Source organism: Nelumbo nucifera, chromosome 8 (assembly GCF_055504915.1).
Source record: "Nelumbo nucifera cultivar China Antique chromosome 8, China Antique-T2T, whole genome shotgun sequence".
In the NCBI taxonomy this organism is placed as follows: Eukaryota; Viridiplantae; Streptophyta; class Magnoliopsida; order Proteales; family Nelumbonaceae; genus Nelumbo; species Nelumbo nucifera.
Window position 1 is genome coordinate 6,995,214 of NC_142656.1, and position 23,572 is coordinate 7,018,785.

Consider the following 23,572-nt stretch of genomic DNA (forward strand, 5'->3'; position numbering starts at 1 on the left):
TTTTCCTTCGTTTCTCTAACCAAACATAGCCTTAGTGTTGCATTCGGGTACGTAAGTATTACCCCAAATTACAAATGTAGAAAGCCTTTTTTACGAGGAGAAACGGAGAAAAGAGTCCAACCCTTGGAGATGGGAAACTGGTGGTGGAGAGTCGACACCTTCGGTGGTATATCCATTTACGTTATTTCGTCACCCCCGTTTGCTTCCTTAATCGGGATTTGGACATGGTTGCAGGTTGCTCTGTTTCTGGGCCTAAACAGAAGCAGCGGGGATGGGTTTCGGTCTCGACTGGAAGTGGGTCTTCCCAGTTCAATCTCATCTCCTATCCCATTCCTCAACCAGGAACCACTCCTCTTTTGGTGAGCTCATGATCTGTATAATTCATTCAGATATTGTTATACCGCTCTTTTTCCCAGTAGCCTTCTTTTAATTGTTATCGCCCTTGTGACGCTCAACTATAAAATTCTCTATGCATCTCTAATAGGTTTTGTCAGAAAATATTGGGTAGCTGATGCTTAGTTTGGATATATTAGAAGTTAAATTCGAGGAAAAAAGAAAACATTAATGAGTCTTTAGCAGATTTTTTCGTATCGCAAGTTAACTTTTTTCCTATATGAATTATTTGGTGTCCGTCGATTAGTTTAACAAGGACTAGTTGAGTTGTAAAGTTGATGCATAAACTTGCCAAGGTCTATGAAACTATTCGGTGTTCAGAATTTGCATTTGAACCATTATTTCAGAGACAGATGTTTAGTGCAACCTGTGTTAGAAACACATGGTCGAACATTATATAATTATATTTAAAAGAACTAACGGGCTAAGCATTGGAGAGTAAATGCCCATTTCATGAAAACCTTTTCTTTGCAAGGATGGAAACGGAGAACTGCTCAATCGGGTACCTAGATATGTCAATAAACTAGCTGATTCTTTGACTAGGGGAGGTGTGTGTGCAGGAGTGAGGTATATAGCTGAACCCTTCGAGCTCTGTTTGTAGTTTCTTGGGTGTGTTGTTGGTCTATGTAATCTACTAGTGTTTATGGGTGGAGAGAAACAACTAAGATTCCCTGCAATGCATCTCGTTCCTTGCATGTCAAGGTCACCCAATGATAAGCAGATTCTCTATCAAAGGGTGGTACACTGCAACCAACTGGTTTTGGCATGGGGGGTTGACGAGTGGATCTTTTTATCAGAGCTGAGCTTCTTGTTAGTCCTTTTCCTTTATTTATTTATTTTTGGATGGCTCCTCTCCTCCTTTCAAGGAAATGATCTCATTGTATTTCCGTTTCTTTTATTTCTTCTAGAATTAGCATCATTTTCTAATACTCACCACATGTTTTAAATGATATAGTTAGAAGCAGAGAGGCTTATTTTGAATCAGCAAGGATGTCATTCCTATCTGTTATTCCTGAGGAAAGTGAGACTCTGCAGAAAGATCCTTTGAAAGCTTATGCATGCTCATCTGGAACTTTGCAACCTGTCAACAATGGCTATGCCGCAATAGGAGTGAAGGTCAATCAGCCTTTTAAAAGTTTCTAACTGATTCTTTGATATCATAGCAATTGTTTTTCATTTTTTTTCCTTTTGTTTTAGGCATAACACAATCTTATTGTGTCAGGGAAAAATAAAATTATGGTGTCCTTTGATATTTCAGATGAACACCAGTAAGGAGTTTCACAATTCATTGTATGATACATTTGAAGATATCAGCATTGCTACTCCAGAGGATTCATCTGCCTTCCTTGCAAGCTTACAAGCAAGAAAGATATCATGTTTTAGTCTGTTAATGGAAAATGTTGAGAAGATAGAAGATATATTTGTTAGTTCCGACTTGATAAGGCTAGAAAAAGGCATTTTAGTGCAATTAGAAAAGCTTGGAGCTCTAAATTTATTCCATGCATGTCTCTCTAGGACTGTCAAAGTATCCAGTGCTCTTAATCTGCACTCTGCACTGAAAGAGTGTTCCAAGAAATATCTGATGGATGGTGAAATGAGTGATCATGTAGATCATATAACAGTTCCCTCAAGGAGAAAAGAAGAAAGAAAATTAAGGAGGGAGAGAGAATCAAAAAGGGCCTCTAAGAAGCCAGCTTTGAAATCATCCCCAAAATGTGGTATTGGAGGGCCTCAACAGTCTACCATTTCCATTGCTAAAAGACCAGCAAGCGCAAAAAGTAGAAGACTTATGATTGCTAGAAATGAGTCAGAAATGTCAAGAGCCGTCAAAGTAGGTTTTTACATGTGTCATACCATGCATCCCTTTTAACAGATTTTAATAAAAGTTTAACTGCTTTATTTTCTCATATCATAGGAAGTATCATGCTTAGAGAGAATAAGGTCAAATTTGGAAGAGGAACTTGGGCGAGTTATCAGTTTCAGCAGCTGGGCTGAAGCTGTGGGTCTTGATGAGAAGGAGTTGCAGCAACGCCTACATTTTGGTTGGTATTGCAGAGATAAGCTTCTAAGAAGTACACGTTCCTTAGTGGTGTACCTTGCAAGAAACTACAGAGGACTGGGAATAGCCTTTGAAGACCTACTTCAGGTTGATCGAAGACACCAATTTTTTTATATGTATTTTTTGTTGGTTGTTGATGACATGGTTATTCCATGAACCTTTGCCCTACATTTCATTTATGTGGCCCCATTTCATCAATCCTAACTATAAAGTGATTGATGTGGCATCATAAGAACAAGGGCAAGGTTTATACCTGAGATTATTAGGAGCACCCAATTAGTTTGGTGTTTTGGATGGGTAGTTTTTCTGATGAATTGTCAGGCCACTGGTGCTGTGATAATGCAGCAGATAGAATCTCATCAATCTTATGTTTTTCCTCTCAAAATTTATTTCCCATCCTGGACTGGATATCCAAATGTGACTGTATTTTGCAGGCAGGGAATTTTGGTGTTCTTCAAGGTGCAGAGAGGTTTGATCATACAAGGGGATACAGGTTCTCAACCTATGTTCAGTACTGGATTAGGAAATCCATGTCAACATTGGTGGCACAACATTCACGGGGGGTCCATATACCTGTATGTATTTTTTTTTTGTTGGTTTCAGGAAGCAAGTTTCTTCAATTAATTTTCATGTTAACAAGAGTTAGTGCTTACGTACCCTTTTGATTTCTGTGTATCTTCGTAGTTGACATTGAGCAGAGCTATAAACCAGATACATAAAACTCGGAAGTCCTTCTTCAACACCCATGGAAGATATCCAGATGATGATGAAATTTCAAAATGCACAGGTCTATCAGTAGCTAAAGTTAGATTGGCTGGGAAGTGCCTACGAGTTGTGGGTTCAATTGATCAGAAAATGGGAGACAGCCTGACTGTAAAATTCATGGTATGCACAAAACCTCCACCTTATTTCTGTTCTGTTAGTTCCACTTATTGGATCAAAAGATAATTGATAAGGTAAGTACACAAATTGTCATGGTTCCTTCACTTCAGATTGTTGAGTCTAAGGTCTGGACTTAAATAGAAGATTGCCTAGTTCTTTGAAACTGGAAATCAAAATGATAGATTGTAGTTCTGAGCACAAACTTTGAAAACTCGGCTTGAGTATTGGCCTGTCTGTCTAATACTTTTACATCTTCTTGCATCGTAGCTGTTTGTTTCTGACTCTAGTGAGAAAAATTGCACAAAACACTCATGCTTCTTTTTTCTACATCTTTATACAACTTATTTGTGTGCTTGTATTTTGGATACTTTTTAATTAATCTAAAAAGGGCCATTATCCAATGTTGGTCTACACCATTGTCTTGGATTAATTGATAAGATCTCTAGCTATGTCATATGAAAAGATTGTAAAAAATATAAACATGGTGGAAACATTGTAAAATATGCAAAAATATAGAATGACCTTTTACGAAATGATAAAAGAAGCATAAGCACACCTTTTTAAATTATTATCTTGTTCCAAATCATTAAACCAGGCCAAGAAACTAAGCTTATAGACAAAAAAACGTTTTGGAGTTGCCATATAAACCTTAAGATTCAAAAGTTTATGATAGAATGAATTTGAGCAAAATTTAAACTCGTAGAAAATGTAAATGGTTGTAATAGATCAACCAAATAATATATTACACACACAAAAAAAGAAAAAAACTAAGAATATTGAGATAGCTCAAAGTGGTAATCATGTAAGTTAGGTGGGCAAGAACATTGTTACTCTACAATCTACATATCTACAATATTGTCACCAACTTATTTTATAATACTATTTCTTGTACTTTGTATGGTTTTGGTAATGTTCACTGGGGATGATGTCGATTCTAGTAAAATTTCATGTTGCTACCCATGGAAGTAGAAATGAAAATATGTCATAGAAACTACCTCTTGTACTCTGCGTAATGCTGGTAGTGTTCATTGGGGAATATGTTGATTCCGGTAAAATTGTGTCATTGCCCATGGAAATGGAAATACTAGGGAATTTAGGGACATTTCAAACCATGGTTTGGGGGATGGGTTACCCCTTGTTGTGTAGCCCCATGAAACTAAAAATAAATAAATAAATCTAAGGTCTTGGGAGAGGTGGGCTGGGTATAGACTTAAGCTTTGAAAATTTTTGCACAAAGTGGCCGCTATTATTGAAAGTATTGATACAGTCTGATACGCCGAATTGGGCGTTTTGGACTTTGTATCAACACGCTTTCACCTTTTTTTAGTTTTTTTTTTCAATCATGTTCTGGGGGTCATTTAAAGGCCTGGCTACCCCCTGAAACATGTCTTACCACGAAACTCCCCTTATTTTGCATATCGGTGATCCACTGATATTACATGTATCGGACGATATGGGCCAATACATGACGAGATTTTGAACTACTGGCTGCTCTCAGATTCCCACTGTGTCACACTTATCAGCCTGAGGATTTATGATCTTGGAGGGACAATGATTAATGCGATGAAATGTTTTAAAAGGCATAAACAGCAACAAGTTATCCTGGTTTTAAAAGTGTTTGCTAGGTTGGAAGTTGATGTGTTTGGGTTGGGAGCCTACCAAAAATATGAAGAAAGTGTAAAAGAGTTTTAACGAGTCTCTGAATTTTGCCTCTGAAGTAGCTGTTTAACTTGTTTAGTTTCAATTGGTGCGAGGTGCTGGTGGCTTTTTCTAGGTTTGAGGATTAGTGGTGTTACCATAAAAAATGATGTTCAGGTTGTAGGGGTTACGGTGTTCATCTTTCATGGTTTTGGGAGGAAAGTCTGTTGAAGAAAGATTTGGGTAGAGGTGGTTTTTGTTCTGGGGTGGGTTCTTTTTTGCTTTGTTTAAAGATAATTTTGTATCAAGGGTTTTGTTTGGTTACTTGGGAATTGTTGGCAAGGTATTTGTTTAGTGTTGAATTTTAATGTGGTAGTGTGTGATTGTGTTTTGGATTTTGGTTTTGTCTACTCTGTGGTGACTTCTTTTACCTTCCTCGTACTCTTCTTTTTTCTTTCAATGAAATTTTTATTTTACCATAAAAAATCTATCTGATCCCACTTAAGAAATGTTGAAGGTTTCCCTTGTTAACCATACTCCATGTGATGATATTCATTGTTTTGTTATTTTCATTTGTACTCTACTCCTAGTGAGCTGGCATTTGTGATGCAGGAATTTATGCCCGACACCTCAATAAAGACTCCTGAAGATATTGTCATGAGACAACACATGAGGAAGGATATTCATAAACTTCTTCAAGGCTTGCATCCAAGGGAGAGGAAGGTTCTTGTTCTGAGATATGGACTTTGCGATGGTCGATGCAGATCTCTTGAGGAGATTGGAAGGCTTTTCAATGTGACCAAGGAGTGGATAAGAAAGATAGAGAAAGCAGCGATGACAAAGGTAAGGACGGAGGAAGTGCAGAGGAACTTGAGCGAGTACTTGCACTTGTAGTTTAGATGGAATTCAAGGTCATTGTTTGCTTACCTTTGAAATTGGCTGGTAGATTATTTGGTAGTTGAACTGCGTCAGTTCCAACTCAAAGTGAACTCTATCAGTTGACGAATTAAAACAAAAAAGAAGAAGAAAAATATACTTGCATCGGACATTCAATAATTTGTTTTGGTGAGTTTGAAACCAAATGTGGCACCTCTCATGACCCAAAATGCATGGTGACAGAGGCTGTGTAATCTTTGACAGGGTGCATCTTGTGTCAAATATCCCGTCAACCTCTACGGATGTCACCATTATTTGCCCCTGCAAATATGTGATCGAATATACATTACCTCATTCTTTTTCTATTTGTATATTGATATTGGTTTGTTTTACCGTTCTGGGTTTAATTTTGGCCAAAAAGTATATATCCAACATTTTCTTTTTCGTTTTGTTGGTGGAGAGGACTTTTTTTTCCAATGAGATAATGTCATATAACATTACTTTTTTGTTAATTGCTAATGAGAATATTCATGTTGATATTTTCATCCAAACAAAAATTTGAATTACAGCTTCTTTGAAAGAGTTCACACTTTATATTATATGAAATTAACAAGTGATTAAAGTGATTTCTCTTTATGGCTTTAAATATTCGTCCAATTTATTTCGACTTGAATTTCTAGATTTTTGCTTCTTTAAGACCTTGCTTCTGTTCATCTTGGTTCCTCTATTTTATGTCAACCAACCAATCTAATAACTTGACAAATTTGTGAATTTAGACTATGTCTACTAATTTCTATACTTAGGTTATCTGACTTTGCTTGATTTCCATAAATTGTGGAGATTCGGCTGCTTCATGCACCTGCTTTTCGTAATTCAGTTAATGGATTGTCTATTTAGTATGTAGAGGTTTAAGAGGCATAAGCCCCCCGAGCACTAGGAGGGTGGGGAAGAATGAGGGGGAGGAGGAAGAAGAGGAAAAGAGATTATATCTTCTTTGTATTTATTTTTTTATAAAAGAACACTAGCTTAAGGGTTGTTGGCATCTCTGCAAAAAAAAAAAAATCAAATTGGGAACATCATGAATCTAGGGACTCTGGATTTTCTGTCTATAATAACTCTGCCTATATCTACCCACAACACACTATCCCATGCATTGGAAACATTTCCTCATGTATAATACTATGTAAGAGGAAAAGATGTTCTCCACGTGTGACTACAATGATGGATCGCGGTTGTGGGACCTTGTATTTTCCTATGATTGGCCACATGATGAGGATGCCATCACAACCACTCATTGTTTTTAAAATTCATATTGACTGATATTTCTTTGTCTTAGGCTGGGTCTCAGGCTTGGGCTACGGTCCAGGTCCATTAGAATTTTAACAAAAACTAAGTCCAAGCCCGGCCCATGAATAGATGTACGAATAAATAATATCCCAAATGTAGTCGTTATTGGAATTAAATTATTTACAGTTATCGGCTTTTCTTCCTCTCCAGTGGCAATGGCGTTTTTAAAATGCTAAGATGAAATGAAAAGTCTAAAAAAGATTCCAATTCAGAGGCCTTAATTGAAGTGAAAGGAAAGGTTGGTTCACGGTTTCATTCCGAGTGCCGACAATTCAACACCGTCCCTGTCCCTGTCTGATAAGTTAACTCCATCACGACTCTATCCAAATTTATATATATATATATATATATATATATAGCAGATAAGAGGGCCACCACCTATCTTTGAAAATCAATCCGAAGATAAGCTTGCTTTATAAACTTGGGTTCCTGTTAGCGTTGGTCCGTGGGAATTTAAAGAGAAGCAATTAACTATTAGCATACACTGGCTTACAAATTCTGGAATTTAGATAGATGATTTTCGAGTTTTTTTATTTTTTGAAATTCCATGCGGTTCATATAATATTATACATTTTTATATAAGAAAAAAAAAACCATGCATTTTTCAATAATTGATCACATCAGGACAAAGTGTCTCTTGTCGTTCGCAGAAATGTCCCTAACAATTAGCCGCATCTCGAGGTTTAAATTATTGACGTTGCCAAGTTGCCAACTAGTTCAATTGGTCTCTGATTAGTGTGCGCATGGTAGGGTTTGACAGTGGTAGTTTACTTCCAAAGTCTGAGCCAAATGAATGGAGAAGGTGGGAAGTGGCAAAAATCTTGAAGGGGCTGCACTACATATCTTCAGGAAAGGGATGAGGCTGTCAAAATTTATAGTTGGGGAAGGAGGAGAGGGAGATGCAGTGCCCTAATGTTGGCCGTTGGGGATCTGTCCTCCTCGTATTGTGCCCTAATGTTTTAGGGCTACTTATACCCTGATTTGGCTCATTGCTTAGTGATTCAAATTTGATCATTGGATCAGACCAAGTTGGCTTATTCTCGGTTTGGGATGATTTAAACCGGGTTTGTGGGGAGGTCTGTGCTCTTACAGCTGGTAAAGTCTCCAGCTGGTTGTGGGGAGATTTGGTATTAATCCCACTTTCAACAAGGTCGGGGGTAGGGGTGATCATTTTTAGCGAGGCTTGGAAAGCCAGATCCATTTTAGCCCAGAAATTTTGGGCTTGGACCTATGTTTTGTGTTCAGGTCCAGTTCACCCAATTTATGAATCCAGATCTCCTGCCCATACAAACTCTATGCTCTGTTCGCGTCTACCCATACAACATTGCAGTCACGCATGAAGAACATCTCATCCTCCTAGATGGTAGTATGCAGGGGAAGATGATTCCAATTCATGGGAGTAGTGTGTTGTAGTAGACGTGGGCAGAATTCTTGTGGACAGGTGATCCGGAGTCCCATTTTACATATATGTTATTTATATATTATACATTATATTTATGTATAAATATTATAATATGACACCTACAATATGTATAATTAAATATTGTATCATATACAAACTAAATTTTATACACATATTATATCAATATAAAGTATAATATGTTTAATACTTCATACATAAAAGTTATAGGCCCAGCCTAACCTGGGCCCAGGCCAGTATGGGCCCAATATGTCCCATTGGGTCTCATGTGCCACAAAGCATTGACATGTCACGCCAATGTTACAATCATTTCTCACCATCATTAATTCTGTAGTTATTTTGCTAATGACTTTGTGCTCCATTGGCAAAATAAAACGTTAAAAACTATTAATATTGGCAAATCTATATCTATACTAGGAATGAGGGTATAGAATTTTTTTTTATTAAATTTGGCAATTTGATGTTTTGTTAATCTCTAATTATGAAGGTTGAAAACATAATTTCAATTAATGCTTTTCACCTCATTTAATCATCTTTCATTAAGTCTTGTATTTAAGGTATTAACTCCCATTCTCTCTTATTAAATCTCACATTTAATTATTTTTCACTAATAAATGCTACTAATTAGATTTATATCCAATACTTTTAACAATATAAACCCATATATTTTAAAACTTAATAAAAAAATAAATTCATTCATCATCCAAGTGTTGACTAAGCAATTCAACTATCCAAATCAAATTAGCCAATCCATGAAGTCATAGTTAGATAATAATTTTTTTAAATAGGAATAAATATAAAAAATTACAGCAATATAAAAAAATAGACACATTTATGATTTTTTATTAATCAAATTAAAAAGAAGTGTAATAAACAAGAATTTTTTTTATTGATGATGAAAATGAAATGTAAAATCTAAAACTAACCAAAAAATAAATTATTTTCCTGTTCAGCGAAAATCAATAGTTCAACTTTTGGGGTTAAATCTATCAACCTTTAATGTCATAGTTAAATAATAAAAATTAATAAAACATAAAAACACAAAAATAAAAAAATATACATAAATTTTACAAAAAAAAAACATTTGGGAACATGTATAATATCATATATTTGTCATATTAAACAAAAAATAAGTGTACATAATAGTATTATTTTTACACACAGAAATTTAAAAAAAAATGAACACATATATAACTCCATATGAAGAAGATCGTGGAACATTCTTGTGACTAAAATACCCATTTTTGAATTTAATCCTATTTAATTGTGAGGTTTAAAATATAGTTTGAAGTACAAAATTTTCATATCATTTAATTCCCTCTCTTTAAGTCCTACATTTTTTGATAAATGAACAAAAAAATATATAATAATAAGATAAAAACATTACAAAAAGAAGAATCTAACCAACTAGGTAGATCTGCCAATGATACTCAAAACTTTGCAGCCCAATATGAGGTGCTTACATAATCAAATTCATATTTTGCAATCTACATCCAATTAATAGTGAAAAATAAAAAAAAATAAAACAAAAAATAAAAATATATGAATTTTATAGAAAATTTTGGACACATTATTCCTTCATTATCATCATCTAGAATTGTCACGTACAAAGCACATGCACACTTACTAGTTCATCTATACATACAAACCACTAATATGAAATGAACCCAAAAGTTATCTCTCATTTAGTGGTGATTTGTCCATATACTCTTGTACTTCTAGTGGCCTTTTCTTATGGGGCCATGCAACGAGAGCCCGTCCCCCAACCCCTGTGCCACTATTTAAAATAAAAAAAAAATTCTAATATATTGAAATTATTACAAATAATGAGATATTTTTGGCATTTAATTATATGCTTGAATTCCTCAGAGCCATAATCCTTTTTTTCCCTTTTCTAGAAGTAGCATTGCATCGAGTTCGAATCATTTGCCAACAAACCGCACATCTCATATATAACGGGTCCCACTTTTATGGTGGGCTTCAGTTTTATAGCAAGATGTACAATGTCAAATCAAGTTGATAGGATGTTGGAACTTGTTTTGTTGGCAGGTGTGATCCCAACTCCACATCATCACACTAATAATAACTCTCTTTCAAAGAATCAAGATTTTCTACTTACAAGAATTTTATCCACATATACCCACAGGATAATATGTAAATATGGAAGATGCGCTTAATGTACAGTTGTAATATCCAGTGTGTAGGTGTGGATAGAATCCTTGCGGGCATGAGATCCGACTCTCAAATCCACATCTCCTCTGGAATAAATCAACTAATTTACCAACTGAACCACCCATCACTCCCTAAGTGAGTCCTTAACCCCTCCAAAACTTGAACTGAAATGTTAAAGGATCACTATCTAATGCTTCTATATATACTCAACGGTCGAAAGCGAAATTCACTTGACGCTCCCAAAAGGAAATTTCTGGCTCCGCCATTGGTGCATATAATGGGCGCTACCCCTCAACCCAGGTGGCAATAGAGCCACCACCCACCACGACATGGCTCTAGTATTCATTTGTCGTGCTATTATATTCTTATCCCTTTCTTGTAGATGCCGTTTTATCATAGGCCAGAAACTCATGCCGTTGGAAATGTATTTAGGCATGACACGTTATTATATATATATATATATGGGGTAAAAGAGTATTGCCCTCCTTTTTATTAAATGTGTTAACGTGTAGTGCCATGAATGTTGATTTTTACATTTACATCCTTTTATATGGTTAGTTGGGCAATAAGGCAATAGCATTTATTACTAGATCATATCCTATCGATTACAAAGCAATTTATTTTGTTAGAAAGGATTCGTGCGATGCAAGGGCTGATGTGGGTGACCTCAAACAGATTCATATTTAACTTTTTTTAGTTTAGAAAATCAAAAAATCACAAAATTCTCAATTTTTAAATGGTTGAGAAACAATACCAAGAGTCTGATGTAGACAGCGTGCATTTTAGAATATGGTAAGTATTCCTGTGCCATGCACGGGCTAGTGTTAAAAAATGCTCAAATTATATTCAATTTTTTAATTGATTTGATTGTGGGCAACTATAAATAACCCCAAATTTATTTATTTTTTATTTTCTTTAAAAACTCAAATAATACAAAATTTTAAAGGAGTTGAGAATCAATACGAGGAATTGGACAACTATTTTCTAAAATAGCATAAATTTTACTATTTTCTTAGGAAAAAAAAAAAAAAAAGCATGTCCCAGTAACCCTTTAAACTTGGTCAAACCAGAAAATCCAGCTTTTACCATGGGCGAAATATGTAATTGCACTGCATGTTCGCTGCCATGTATTGCTTTTTTTTACCCTTGGTGAAATCAAACTTTCGTCCTCTCGTTGGTTATGATACGTTATAATTCACTAACAAAGATCTGGTAGTCTCAGACTCTCAGCGGCCTGACCCGCCAACCAAATGGCGAAGAAGGAAAGTGTTTCAAAAACAAGTTGCTCCGTTTCGTCATTCTTGCATCCGAGTTAATTTAATTCGGTAGGTCGCGAGACACCGGATTTCCTTCTACCAAATATTTCACGATAGCCGACGGTAATAAAATTTAAAACAAGGGTAAATTATAAAGACCCCCCGTACTATCGGTCAGTGATAAAGTTCCTCCTATACTTTTTTTTTGCGATAAAGACCCTCTGAACTTTGACCGTTAGATGAAGACCCCCTCCGTTAGTATTCTATTCGTTAATTTTGAAAAAGATTCTCATTTGAACGTTTAAAATTTTTAAATGCCCAAACTATTCTTTTTATACTGTTCATTGTCTTCTCGATTGAACCTCAAGCACTCTATACCATACCAAAGGGTTGAAAAGTTTTTGCATCACTTCGGGCTGTGCATCTGGACGAAAACCACTATAAAGACGCTCGAACCTTTAATCCCTGGAGATGGCAGCTGGTCCCCCACCTCTCTCCCTCTCTGTTGAATTCATTCATTTATTTATTTCAATGAAATAATGAGAGAGACGTTGTAACTTAAAAAGTATAATTGAAACAGAGTAATACGGGGGGAGCAGCAACATGGACGGGGAATCTGTTTACGCCATTCGTTTTGTCCTGGGTATGAGCTTGCTCGACTCGAGATCTCAGTCTTCCTCCACCACCTCGTCACCCACTTCAGATATGATTTATACATGCACCAGGAAAAGAAAAAAGAATTTTTTCTGCGTTTCTGTTTCTGTGTTTTCAAAGATTAACTCATTAATCGTTAAACAAATAATTACAGCTGGGCTCTGGCCGATGAAGACGAGCTGGTTTTCTTCCCGACCACCAGGATTCTCAAGCGATATCCGATCAACGTCCAGCGCAGAAGGAAAATTTGCAGCAAATGCAGAAGAAGAAGAAAAGACAAGCTGGTTTTCTTCCCGACCACCAAGACTCTCAAGCTTGTTTTCTATTCCTTTGGTATTTCCAAATTCAATGCAAATTGGTTGGGTTGAATTTTGTTCTTTATAGCACTCCAATTTGGAAAATTTGAAGTGCAGAGAATTTTGCAAGCGCGAGGAGTTGTCTGTTTTCATTCGCCTTTGGTAAGTCTCTGTTTTTGTTCCTTCGTTTTACGCTAGAGCATGAGACTTACCTTTTCTTTTTCCTTAACTGTGAGCCAAAAAACTGAATTGGTTCAAATTCTGTTGTAATTACTGACTTAAGAGCTTCCCGTCATTCAAAATATTAGGTTTCTTTACTTTTTTTTTTCTTTTTTGTTGCATTGGTGTAGAAAAATCTTCCCATGTATCATAAAATTTAGAGCATCTTGCTTGGAGTATTTAAGATTGTAGATTGTAGCCCCGAAATGCTAACTACAAATTCCTCAGGTTGGAATAGCTCACGTGAAGACTAAAAGAAAGGTAGGAAGATTCTAGTCTAGCGATTGAAAACCCATAGCTCACATGCAGAGAGGATGGGCACTTTGGATATATAGCCTACACGCAGACAGTAAGCCAGTAACCCAAATGACACCTGACTAAAATAAATGCCTGGCATGCAAAAATTCACAACTAACAGCCTAAACCAAACCAAAGTCCACCATGACAAACTTGGACCTGATTGTGTTCTGGTAAATTAAACCAAACCCTATTGAACCAGTTCAACAGGCCTGAGCAACTAAACATACCTTGAGACAAAGAGGACTTTAAGCACTTAGATGTTCATCTAGTACCGGCAAGAGTAGAACTTTAAAATAGTTGAAATGATGCTAAATTTTATAAGGAAAAAGTATTCAAAATAGTGTGCTTCATTATGAGAATGCGCCTCTTCACTCTTAACCATTATTTTGCGCTTTGATTTCAATCTCACAGCATGGGAGTTGTCAAATGTTTGTGATAACTTTCATCAGAAAGTAAACTAGTGTTGCTTATTTATCACCTTGATAGCTCAAAGGTTGGTTCTTCTACTCCAACCCCTTGACTTTTCCTAAGGCTACGTTTGTTTGGGGTGGAAAATCGAAACGGAATAAATTTTACACCCCAGTTTGATTTTAGTGGCATTTGATAAACATGTAATTTTATACTGAAAATTGGTGTAAAATTACATTTTGAATTTTATTTACATCAATAATCGATGTAATAAATACATCGAAATTATCGATGTAAAAGGTAATCGCTCTTTCTTCCTCTCTCTCTTCTGCAACGGCAGATCTGAACCCATCTCTGAAGGGAGAACCGAAGAGGACCCATAGCAGAGATCATCCTCGAGCAATACTCCAACCTCGTCCTCCGAAAGGGAGAGCCACAGAGGACCTAGATCTGAACCACTACAACCAGTTGAAAGTTGGTTGAGGACTAGAAAACAAACTCTCTCTCTCTCTCTCTCTCTCCCTCTCTCTCTTCTTCTTCTTCCCCCCTTTTTTTCTCTTTCCATCATTGCCCGAAGGGAGAGCTGGAGAGGACCCAAAACAGAGATCGTCCTCGAGCAGTACCCCAACCTCGTCCTCCGAAGGGAGAGCTGGAGAGGACCCATAATAGAAATCGTCCTCAAGTAGTACCCCAACCTCGCCCTTCGAAGGGAGAGCCAAAAAGGACCCAAATCCAAACCACTGCAACCAGTTGAAAGTTAGTTTAGGACTAAAAAATAGACACCATCTCTCTCTCTCTCTCTCTCTAATAAATCTCCCGCTGCAACAAACCAAAAAATAAGGTAACCTCCATTTACGTTGATGTAACCAAACAGGATGAGTATAAATGGACACAATGGCCAGTCCGTATTTTACACTCTCATTGAACCATCGTGTCTCAACTCCATCAATGTAAAGTACATTTACACCAGAAACAAATGCAGCCTAAGGTTGTCATATTTAGAACTGTAACATCCTTTAGCTTGTCACATTGCATATGTTTAACATAGAAGATACAATAAGAAGGAAAATATCAAAATTCTAGAAGATAGAAATAATTCTCTGTTGTAATTCTGGTTCCACCTTGATAACATAGAATAAAATAAGATAAGGTCTACGGTAGTAGAAAAAGGAATACAGTATCTATTTCATCTTCCTGACATGTTCGCCGTGCTCTTGACCACTCCTCTTTTCTTTCTCTCGTGTCCTTGGGGGTGTCCTCCTCAAGCCCCCAACCAGTCGCGTTTCTCTTTACTCTTGGGGTGTCGGATGGGGGATCTGGAGGATCAGATATTCATTTCCTAGGTTAAATAGGTTTTAAGAGAAAAAATGTAAGAAAAAAAAATAGAAAAAGTTTAATAGGATATTTTGATAATTTAACGTTTTCTATCATTTGACTTAACGACCAAGAGGGTCATTGTCTAGCAGCTAAAATTCAAAGGGATTTTATCCAAAAAAAAGTACAAGGGGGATCTTGTCACTGACCCCATAATAAAGGAGGTCTTTGTAATTTATCCATTAAAAAAGAGTTAAAATCAACCCCTCACATCCACATCATGTATCGATAACATCTACTCATGATCATACCAGAAAAGATGATATTATCGTCGGGAGATATTTTCAATACACGGCGGGAATGTATCGTGGTACGTCACTACGTTGTGGGGGAATCAGCTGATTGAAAAACTAAATCGTATAGAGCATCTATACGGAACATGTGACGTGGCACATCTTAAACCGTCAGTTGATCCGGAGGTACTCATCGCGAAATATTGTTTGATGCATGTTACTTTCAAGGGCTCGTAGACAGATCTTGTTCCCAACTTGCTCCGACGTGGCACATATAAAGATAAAACAACTCCAATACAGTACCACAGTACCCTTGGTTTTTGGAAGGAAGCCATCGTCTTGACTGGATACCACGTCAGTGGGCCCCATCCTCCGCTGTATTCTTGCTGCAATCAATTCCTGAAACGCCTCCCTCCACGCAAAGCTGAGTCATTCCCACCGAAAATATCGGAAACGCTTTTTTTTCATTTTTTAGGGAGGAAAACAAGGATGAAAAATCTTCTGGCCACGTATTGCGTTCCGTTCGTCGCTCATTACTGGATTCAAAGCTCCAAGACTTCCAGATGTCAAATGTCCTTTTGTAACGGAAAAGCTAAGGAAACAAAGAATGTCAAACGAGGACTCAAACCCTTTCAATTGTCAAACGAGGACATTATTGCTCTTATAAATACCTTCCTTCCAATCTACCTCTTCATCCCACATCTATCATCTATCCCTTTGTTGCCCAAATCTCTCTCTTTCTCTCTGTTTTAGCCTTTTTTTTTATTTTTTTCCACTTTCTGCATTGCTTTCTTTTTTTTTTTCTTTCTTTCTTTTGAGGGAGAAAATGACGGTGATCATTCAGCAACCTGAGCTTCTTGGTATCTTTCTTGTTCGTTCTTTTTTGCTGACTTGCTCTCTTCTCGCTTTTCCCCCTTTTTCTCAATTCTGGTTCTTAGACTGTGACCATGAAAGCCAAACCAAGTTATTTTTGTTTGCTCAGGATATCAAGAAGAGGATAAGCAGGCCCCCCTTAGTGATGATGATGTCCATGAATTGGTTTTAGATGGCGAATTTGTGGTACCCGAGACCAATTCTTTCGGTCACACATTTAGGTCTGTTTCTTATTTATCATCACTTTCTATTCCAGTGATTTCAATTTTCAACCGTAAATTCAGATCTCATTTTGAAGTCTTATTTTGTGCTAATGACAAGAACCTAAGTGGGGTGGGCTGCATATGGGCACCCAAACTTGGCCCACTACTAGATATACACAAAAAGTGGGCTTGTAAGAACCAGTCCTAATGTTTGGCAGCCCACCCATTAATGGCCTGATTGAAGCAACTCTTTATTACATAGGGGAGGGGAAAAGCCTAAAGCTTGCCAAGACTATAAATTGACTGAAAATGCTTGAACAGGGATTATAATGCAGAAAGTGAGAGGAAAAACACTGTTGAGGAATTCTACCGGATGAATCACATTAACCAATCCTATGACTTTGTAAGCAACCCTTGATGAAATTTCTCCTATATATGGTATCATAAGAACCTCAAATCATGATCTTGATTCCACGCACCAACTTTTGCCATTGTAGGTAAAGAGAATGAGGGAAGAATATGGTAAATTAAACAGAGCAGAAATGAGCATATGGGAATGCTGTGAACTTCTAAATGAATATGTGGATGAGAGTGATCCAGACCTTGATGAACCTCAGAGTGAACACCTGTTGCAAACAGCTGAAGCCATCAGAAAGGACTATCCTGATGAAGATTGGTTGCACTTGACAGGCCTTATTCATGGTATATACATCCCACCCCAATTTCTCACTGGAATGAAGTTTGTTTGGCAGGACCTATCAAGTATCAAATAAAAAACTAAAAAAAAAATAAATTAAGATTTGGAATAAAATTTTACTTACTTCCAAGAAGCCTAAACATTTTTTATTGGGTTGTTTTTTTCTTCTCTTGTTTTTATCAACATCTATACAAGGAGAAATTGATTCTTTACTTCATGGGCTCTAGATCTAGGGAAGGTTCTACTTCATCCTAGCTTTGGTGAACTTCCTCAATGGGCTGTTGTAGGTGAGAATCACACTTCCATCAGAGTAATCTCTGTTTTTCCTTTCCTGCTTCAAACTACTCGATGAGATGTTGTTACAGGTGACACATTCCCTGTTGGGTGCTCTTTCGATGAATCAAACGTTCATCACAAGGTATTTGTTCTTAAAACCACTGTCTACAAAACTAGTTAGAGATTTTATTGTGTTATAACCAACAAACTGACACTCATTTGTTTGAATTTTTTTTGTGGAATTACAGTATTTCAAGGACAATCCAGACTACAATAACCCATCTTACAATACCAAATACGGAATTTACTCAAAGGGATGTGGGCTTGACAATGTAATGATGTCATGGGGGCATGATGACTATATGTACTTGGTATTCTCTTCATGCTATTCTAAACCTTTCCATCATTCATAGACTCTGTTTTTTTCTTTCCTCAGGCTCAGTTTGGAAAGAGTACAAATACAAAATACTAGGTTTTGCAGTACATATTTGTATTTGTTCTCCTTCCAAACTGAGCTTTAATTTCATTTTAGATATGTATTTTAACCCATGTAACAGTAGAATCTAATAGTACCTTCTCCTTTTAGGTGGCCAAGGAGAATAAGACAACTCTACCACCAGCTGCACTTTTCATTATCAGATACCATTCCTTCTACCGTAAGTGGGATGAGTCCTTTCTTTTTTCCTAATTGTTTTCTAATCATAGGTAGAGATATTTTTGCAATTGATCTATCATAATAAAAAGCTTTTGCAATCTGTCATCTTGCAGCTTTACATAGGTGTGGAGCATACAGGCACCTGATGAATGAGGAGGATGTTGAGAATCTCAAGTGGCTTCACATTTTCAAGTAAAACACAACCCCTGATTTGCTTAAAATCACTGCTTTTATAGAGAAATAGTAATATCAATTTTACACTTCCACAATACTTGCAGCAAGTATGACCTCTACAGTAAAAGCAAAGTTCGAATTGATGTTGAAAAAGTAAAGCCATATTATCTGTCTCTAATTGAAAAGGTATTATAAGCTGATATCTTCTTCTTCTTCTTCTTCTTCTTCTTCTTCTTCTTCTCTCGGCTTCCTTACCGTCTGTCTGAATTGTTGTTACAGTACTTCCCGGCAAAACTAAGATGGTGAAACTTCAAGCTTTGGATCAGGATGGTAGACAAAAGCATTAGAGCGACTACTTTCCAGTGGTTTATTGATGAATAAAATACCCAATTTTAGTGATGCCCTTTTCTTTATGTAGTGAAAATATGATGTGAAATAATTTTGTACCTGGAGTTCCAATAAAAAGTAAGTGTTCAGACTTTCATAGAAACCTCAAAATGCTAAAACCTCTAGAGTAATTAGGTTTCGCTGTGCAAATCTTCATGCAAATTAAATAGAAGGTTGAAAAGAGCTATATGTGCACAGTGAAAATCCAATATCTAACTGAGATACATGTGTTAACTCACAAAGCCAAGAGAGGTGAGAAACACCACTTACCATAAAACAGAGTAATGTCCCTAGTAACATGTGGAAACACTCTGTTTGGGAGTGCTTATTTTTAAGAACTTATTTAGGTAGGGATCACACCAATGAGCACTTATGTGCCTTTGGGGGAAAAGGCCAAATAAGTTTTTATTCCAAAAAAAAAAAAAACAAAAAACCCTTTTGAAGAAGCCAAAAATAAGTGCTTATTTTTTAGCACTTTTTCAATTAGTGATCATTGCAATTCTGGCCAGTCTTGGCCCACCACATACCTATACTACCCTCGTTTGAAAGAAGCGTTTTTTTACGGAACACTCATATTCATTTATCCAATAAGCACTCAAGAGCATAGCTTAATTCATCGAACTCCTCAATTCCATGGGAACTGAAATTTTTGTTCTAAATTTATGAGCCTATTTGGTTGAATTCTACAATCTATAACATTTGATCATGTTAAAATATTAAACCAATTTTATCGACTCAATTAACTTGATTAGGACAATGCTGTTAGTCAATTCATCATCATCGGAGTAGGGGTGGCCACTAGACAAGTTTGAGTAAGAGCTCGACTCAGTTTCAATCAAGTTTTTTGAGCCCAATTTATAGATTTAATTAATAAACAAGCGGAGCTTGAGCCTAATAGAGCTTGGTTCATGAGGCTCGTAAGTCGAGTTTAAATATATATATATAGATATATATATATATATAAACTTATAGAAAATAATATATAATAATAAAAATATTATAATTTTTAATTTTTTAAATATTAAATAAAAATATTTTTTATATTTAATTTTTTATTTATATAAAATATTGTTTTTCTCAAATCAAGCTCGAGCTTAGGAATTCTTGACTCGAGCCAAACTCGAGCTCAAGGTTCTAATTCGAACCAAACTCGAGCCTTGTACTACTTTGGCAAGTCGAGCTTGAGTGTCGTACTATTCGGCTTGGTTCGACTCGAATCCACCCCTAGAAAGGAGGGATTAGGGGTGGTTAAATAAGGTTAAGGTGATGTTTGGCATCAACGACGATTCCTCCATGACGATTACCCAAAAATGACTGATTTCTGGAATTGGTGTTTTTTGAAAAATGATCAGATACTGTTGTTTGATATCATTTATGTCATGTAAGCAACATGTTTGGTACTGATGTTCAAGGGTGATTGTTTTTCTTTTGAATCATCCTTTTCTTGGAGATATAATGGATGCCATGTCATACTCCAAAAATAGGAATCACTTAAAAATCGGGGAATCACTGAAAATGGTGATCCCTCAAGATGGGCCGATTTCAGGAGTTGTTTTTTCTGCCGACTTCCCAAAGATGACGAAAATAGACCAACCAAACAGGCTGAAAATCACCAATTCTTTATCCCATGTGGCTTGGCTTGGACGATCAATGCCAAACATCACCTAAATTTTTTACGGAACAAATTTGAAGTGATGAACCGTGAAACAGAACAATGCACCACAAGACTTGAACCGAACGCAATTCTGCAAGGTACCAACTAATTTTGCATGCCATCTTTCAATTTGAGAAGCTGCCTTCAATCTAGCGGTAACTCCTAGGAAACTTTTTACCCAGAAATTAAGATCGTGAGATCAAGCAAGACGATCAGAAATTTTATCAACTTGCTTCACTAGGTGTGGAAATGGAGAAAGGTTGAAGCTTGACTTTTCTTTTTTCTTCTTTTGTGTGCTTCAATGAAGCTTGACTATTGAACGTTGAGATAACATTAACAAAAATAAATGGGATTCGAAAGAATCAATCAACAATGCAACCAAAAACCAAATCAATTTCCTATTCAAAAAAAGCGGCATTCAGAACATATCGAAACGCAAACGAAGAATTCTAAATAGACTTCTCACCCCATCTCTCCCTTGCATACGAAATATTCCATACATATCCTAGCTTGATCCTTGTCTTGTGAAGAAATGGCAGCTAAGTCCGGCATATCGATGATGGCCACTCTTCTCATCTTAGCGCTGGTACTCTGTCCGGTATTCCCAGCTGAGGCAGCTCGCTTCACTAATAATGGTAAGCAACTAAAACTGTAAAACAATTTCCTATTGTTTCGTAATTGGTTGCTGAGATTTTGATGATATTGATAATTCCACCTACTGTTTTGACAAAAAGCAGAGCTCCTTGGACGAAAACAACGACAACCCATTTGCCCAGCGTGTGTATGTTGCACCCCTGCTCCACCCGGCTCATGTTGCCGATGTTGTGCTTCGCCCATCCAAACCGAAGCTCGGACTCCTTGAAGCTTCCTCGCTCTTGACTCCGAAGGATTGAATCGGGAGTGTCATCCAGTAATAAGATCGGAAGATCCATGTTCGATTAAATAAAATGCATTAAAATAAGAGCATTGGTCCTGTGTCTTTTCCACTTCTGTATCAGGATTTAATAGTCCATACTCCATGCAAAATTCATGTTTAGAAATAAGTATTGGTCATTTGGGTTTGTTTTCTTGTAGCCTAGCAGAATTTAGAAATGGTGTAATTTAAAGTTGAAATCTTCAATTTCACAGTTTAGTAGATTTTATATTCCTATGGGTAGATAATCATTTAAAATCACTATATTGAACTTCGTTTTGGTTGCTATCCCTTAAGAACAATTTAAATTTGAATTGGCCAAAGACAAAGGCTATACGGTTAAATAAATGAACGGACTCTATATCTGGGTTTCAATGGGCCCAAGATCAAAAGATTTACTTAAATGATGAGATTTTGAGCCTGAGACGGAATTAGGCTAAAAAAAGCAAGCCATAGTAGTCATACCTGGACTCCCATCAAGTAAAAAAGCCCAATAATGTGGAAAGTAGTCTTGAATCTCTTGATTGTAAAGCAGCATGCAAATGTATAGGACCATCAATGCAAAATCAAAGAGTTAATTACCAGTTTCCCTACCTTTTCTTTAACACCAAGCATAGCCCAATGGGTAAATATATATTTTTAATATTAATCACCGCCTAACACTCCCATATGCGTCGTTAGGATCGTCATTGCTGGGCTAATTTATTCAGCACACCAGCTGGGTTACCCCTCGATAACGGGTAAAATATATAATGCATGAATTTGAATTTTATCGTAAAACAAAAATCGTACACCAGTAATAAACTGATACATCACAATTGACATCTTTCAACACCTGGTGAGATGTAAACTATCCACTTGCTCTCACTCTTGGTCTAAGTATAAGAAAAGTGCTTGCTTTGGCAGGCTAAGATAAAACCAAACTACAAGTCCAATCAATGAAAAGAAATCCGAGTTGTTAAAATTCTAGTCTCTTTGCATTGAATTTCTCAATGAATTCAAGCTGTATATCTCCATTTCTATCCGAGTAGTCTCTACTATCATGGAAATCCTTTCATTGATACCGTTTTATTGGAAGTTGCAATTACATTCTATTTATGAGCCGGGTGTTGGCAAAAACCAAGCCCAAGTCCGGTATATGAACAGCTCTAGTTGCAATGATGGGCCCAAACTTCAGGCTTTAAATCTAAGTAGATGATATAATTGGGGGAAGAGAAAGAAAGGGAAAAGGTAAAATTGACTTTTTTCTTCATTGACAAATACTAGTACCAAAATCCTATTGTCAAAAACCAAGGGAACTCTAATTCTTATATATATATATATATATATAAGTCAAATATATATTAATATTGAGAATTGATCCACTTATGATTGAGTCAAATATGAATTCACCTCTATCCGATCCCACATAATCTGTCATAGTTCGATTTAAATAGGGGTGGTCTCCCCTTTCACCAAATGGCAACCCTTTAATATATATATATCTGTGCCTTCGGTTTCGGGTTGATGGTTCGACTGGCCGGTTCAAACAAATGGCTTATTCTGACAACAAAAATTACAAGTAAAAATTATGGAGTCATTCTAGCCACCTATTTCGGGTCGATGGTTTGATTGTTTGATTCAAGCGGACGATGCGTTTTGACAACAAAAATTACAACGAAAAAAATGAGTTTCTGAGGTTCATTAAGCAGTACCATATGTGTTATGTCATTCAAGTATGTGACTCATACGACCAAAAAAGGGAACCGTTCTGGCCACTGGTTTTTGGGTCGACAATTTGACCGCTTAGGTCAATGGGTCATTGACCGATTCAACGGTTTTTGGCTAGGGACCAAGATTGGGGAAAAATGGAACCGGTTGCCTGGATGGCTAGGGACCAGAACGAATAACCCGTTCTGACAACAAAAAATTGAGTGTGTGAGGTCCAATAAGTAGTATCATATGTGTTATGTCATTCGTGTGTGTGACTCATATGACTCGAAAACGGAACTGTTCCACCTAGTTCGAACAAACGGCCCATTCTGACAACAAAAAATAAAAAAATAAAAAATGACCAAAAATGATTGAATGGGTCAACGGTCGACGATTCGACCGCTCGAGTCAATGGATCATTGACTGATTCAATGATTTTTGGCCAGGGATCGGGATTGGGATAAAACGGAACCGGTTGCCTAGACAGTTTCCAATTAAAAAATAAAAAACCATTGAATAGG

General features: G+C 36.6%; 2 protein-coding genes and 1 long non-coding RNA gene across 5 annotated transcripts; all 3 read left to right on the forward strand.

Moving 5' to 3' along the window:
* Positions 1-59: 59 nt before the first annotated feature.
* Positions 60-6,211, forward strand: SIGC (RNApolymerase sigma-subunit C). 3 transcript variants are annotated; one of them, XM_088893937.1, is made up of 8 exons: positions 60-166; positions 235-359; positions 1,349-1,509; positions 1,616-2,224; positions 2,309-2,539; positions 2,887-3,027; positions 3,137-3,337; positions 5,585-6,211. In XM_088893937.1, the coding sequence occupies exons 2-8, from the start codon at positions 272-274 to the stop codon at positions 5,864-5,866; spliced, it is 1,713 nt and encodes a 570-aa protein (XP_088750063.1). In that variant the 5' UTR covers positions 60-166; positions 235-271; the 3' UTR covers positions 5,867-6,211. The 3 variants fall into 3 exon arrangements, with proteins under 3 accessions (XP_088750063.1, XP_010244378.1, XP_088750062.1); XM_010246076.3 differs by having other exon boundaries at positions 110-359; positions 1,652-2,224; XM_088893936.1 differs by having other exon boundaries at positions 129-359.
* A 6,183-nt stretch (positions 6,212-12,394) lies between these two features.
* Positions 12,395-13,427, forward strand: LOC148789590 (uncharacterized). The gene is made up of 3 exons (XR_016079136.1): positions 12,395-12,524; positions 12,624-12,686; positions 12,852-13,427. It is a non-coding gene; the product is annotated as an uncharacterized LOC148789590 (long non-coding RNA).
* Positions 13,428-16,215: 2,788 nt separating this feature from the next.
* LOC104588231 (putative inositol oxygenase) lies at positions 16,216-18,895 on the forward strand. The gene is made up of 11 exons (XM_010246078.3): positions 16,216-16,387; positions 16,510-16,621; positions 16,925-17,006; positions 17,101-17,305; positions 17,528-17,587; positions 17,666-17,718; positions 17,825-17,947; positions 18,163-18,232; positions 18,345-18,423; positions 18,510-18,591; positions 18,685-18,895. The coding sequence occupies exons 1-11, from the start codon at positions 16,354-16,356 to the stop codon at positions 18,709-18,711; spliced, it is 927 nt and encodes a 308-aa protein (XP_010244380.1). The 5' UTR covers positions 16,216-16,353; the 3' UTR covers positions 18,712-18,895.
* Positions 18,896-23,572: the final 4,677 nt, after the last annotated feature.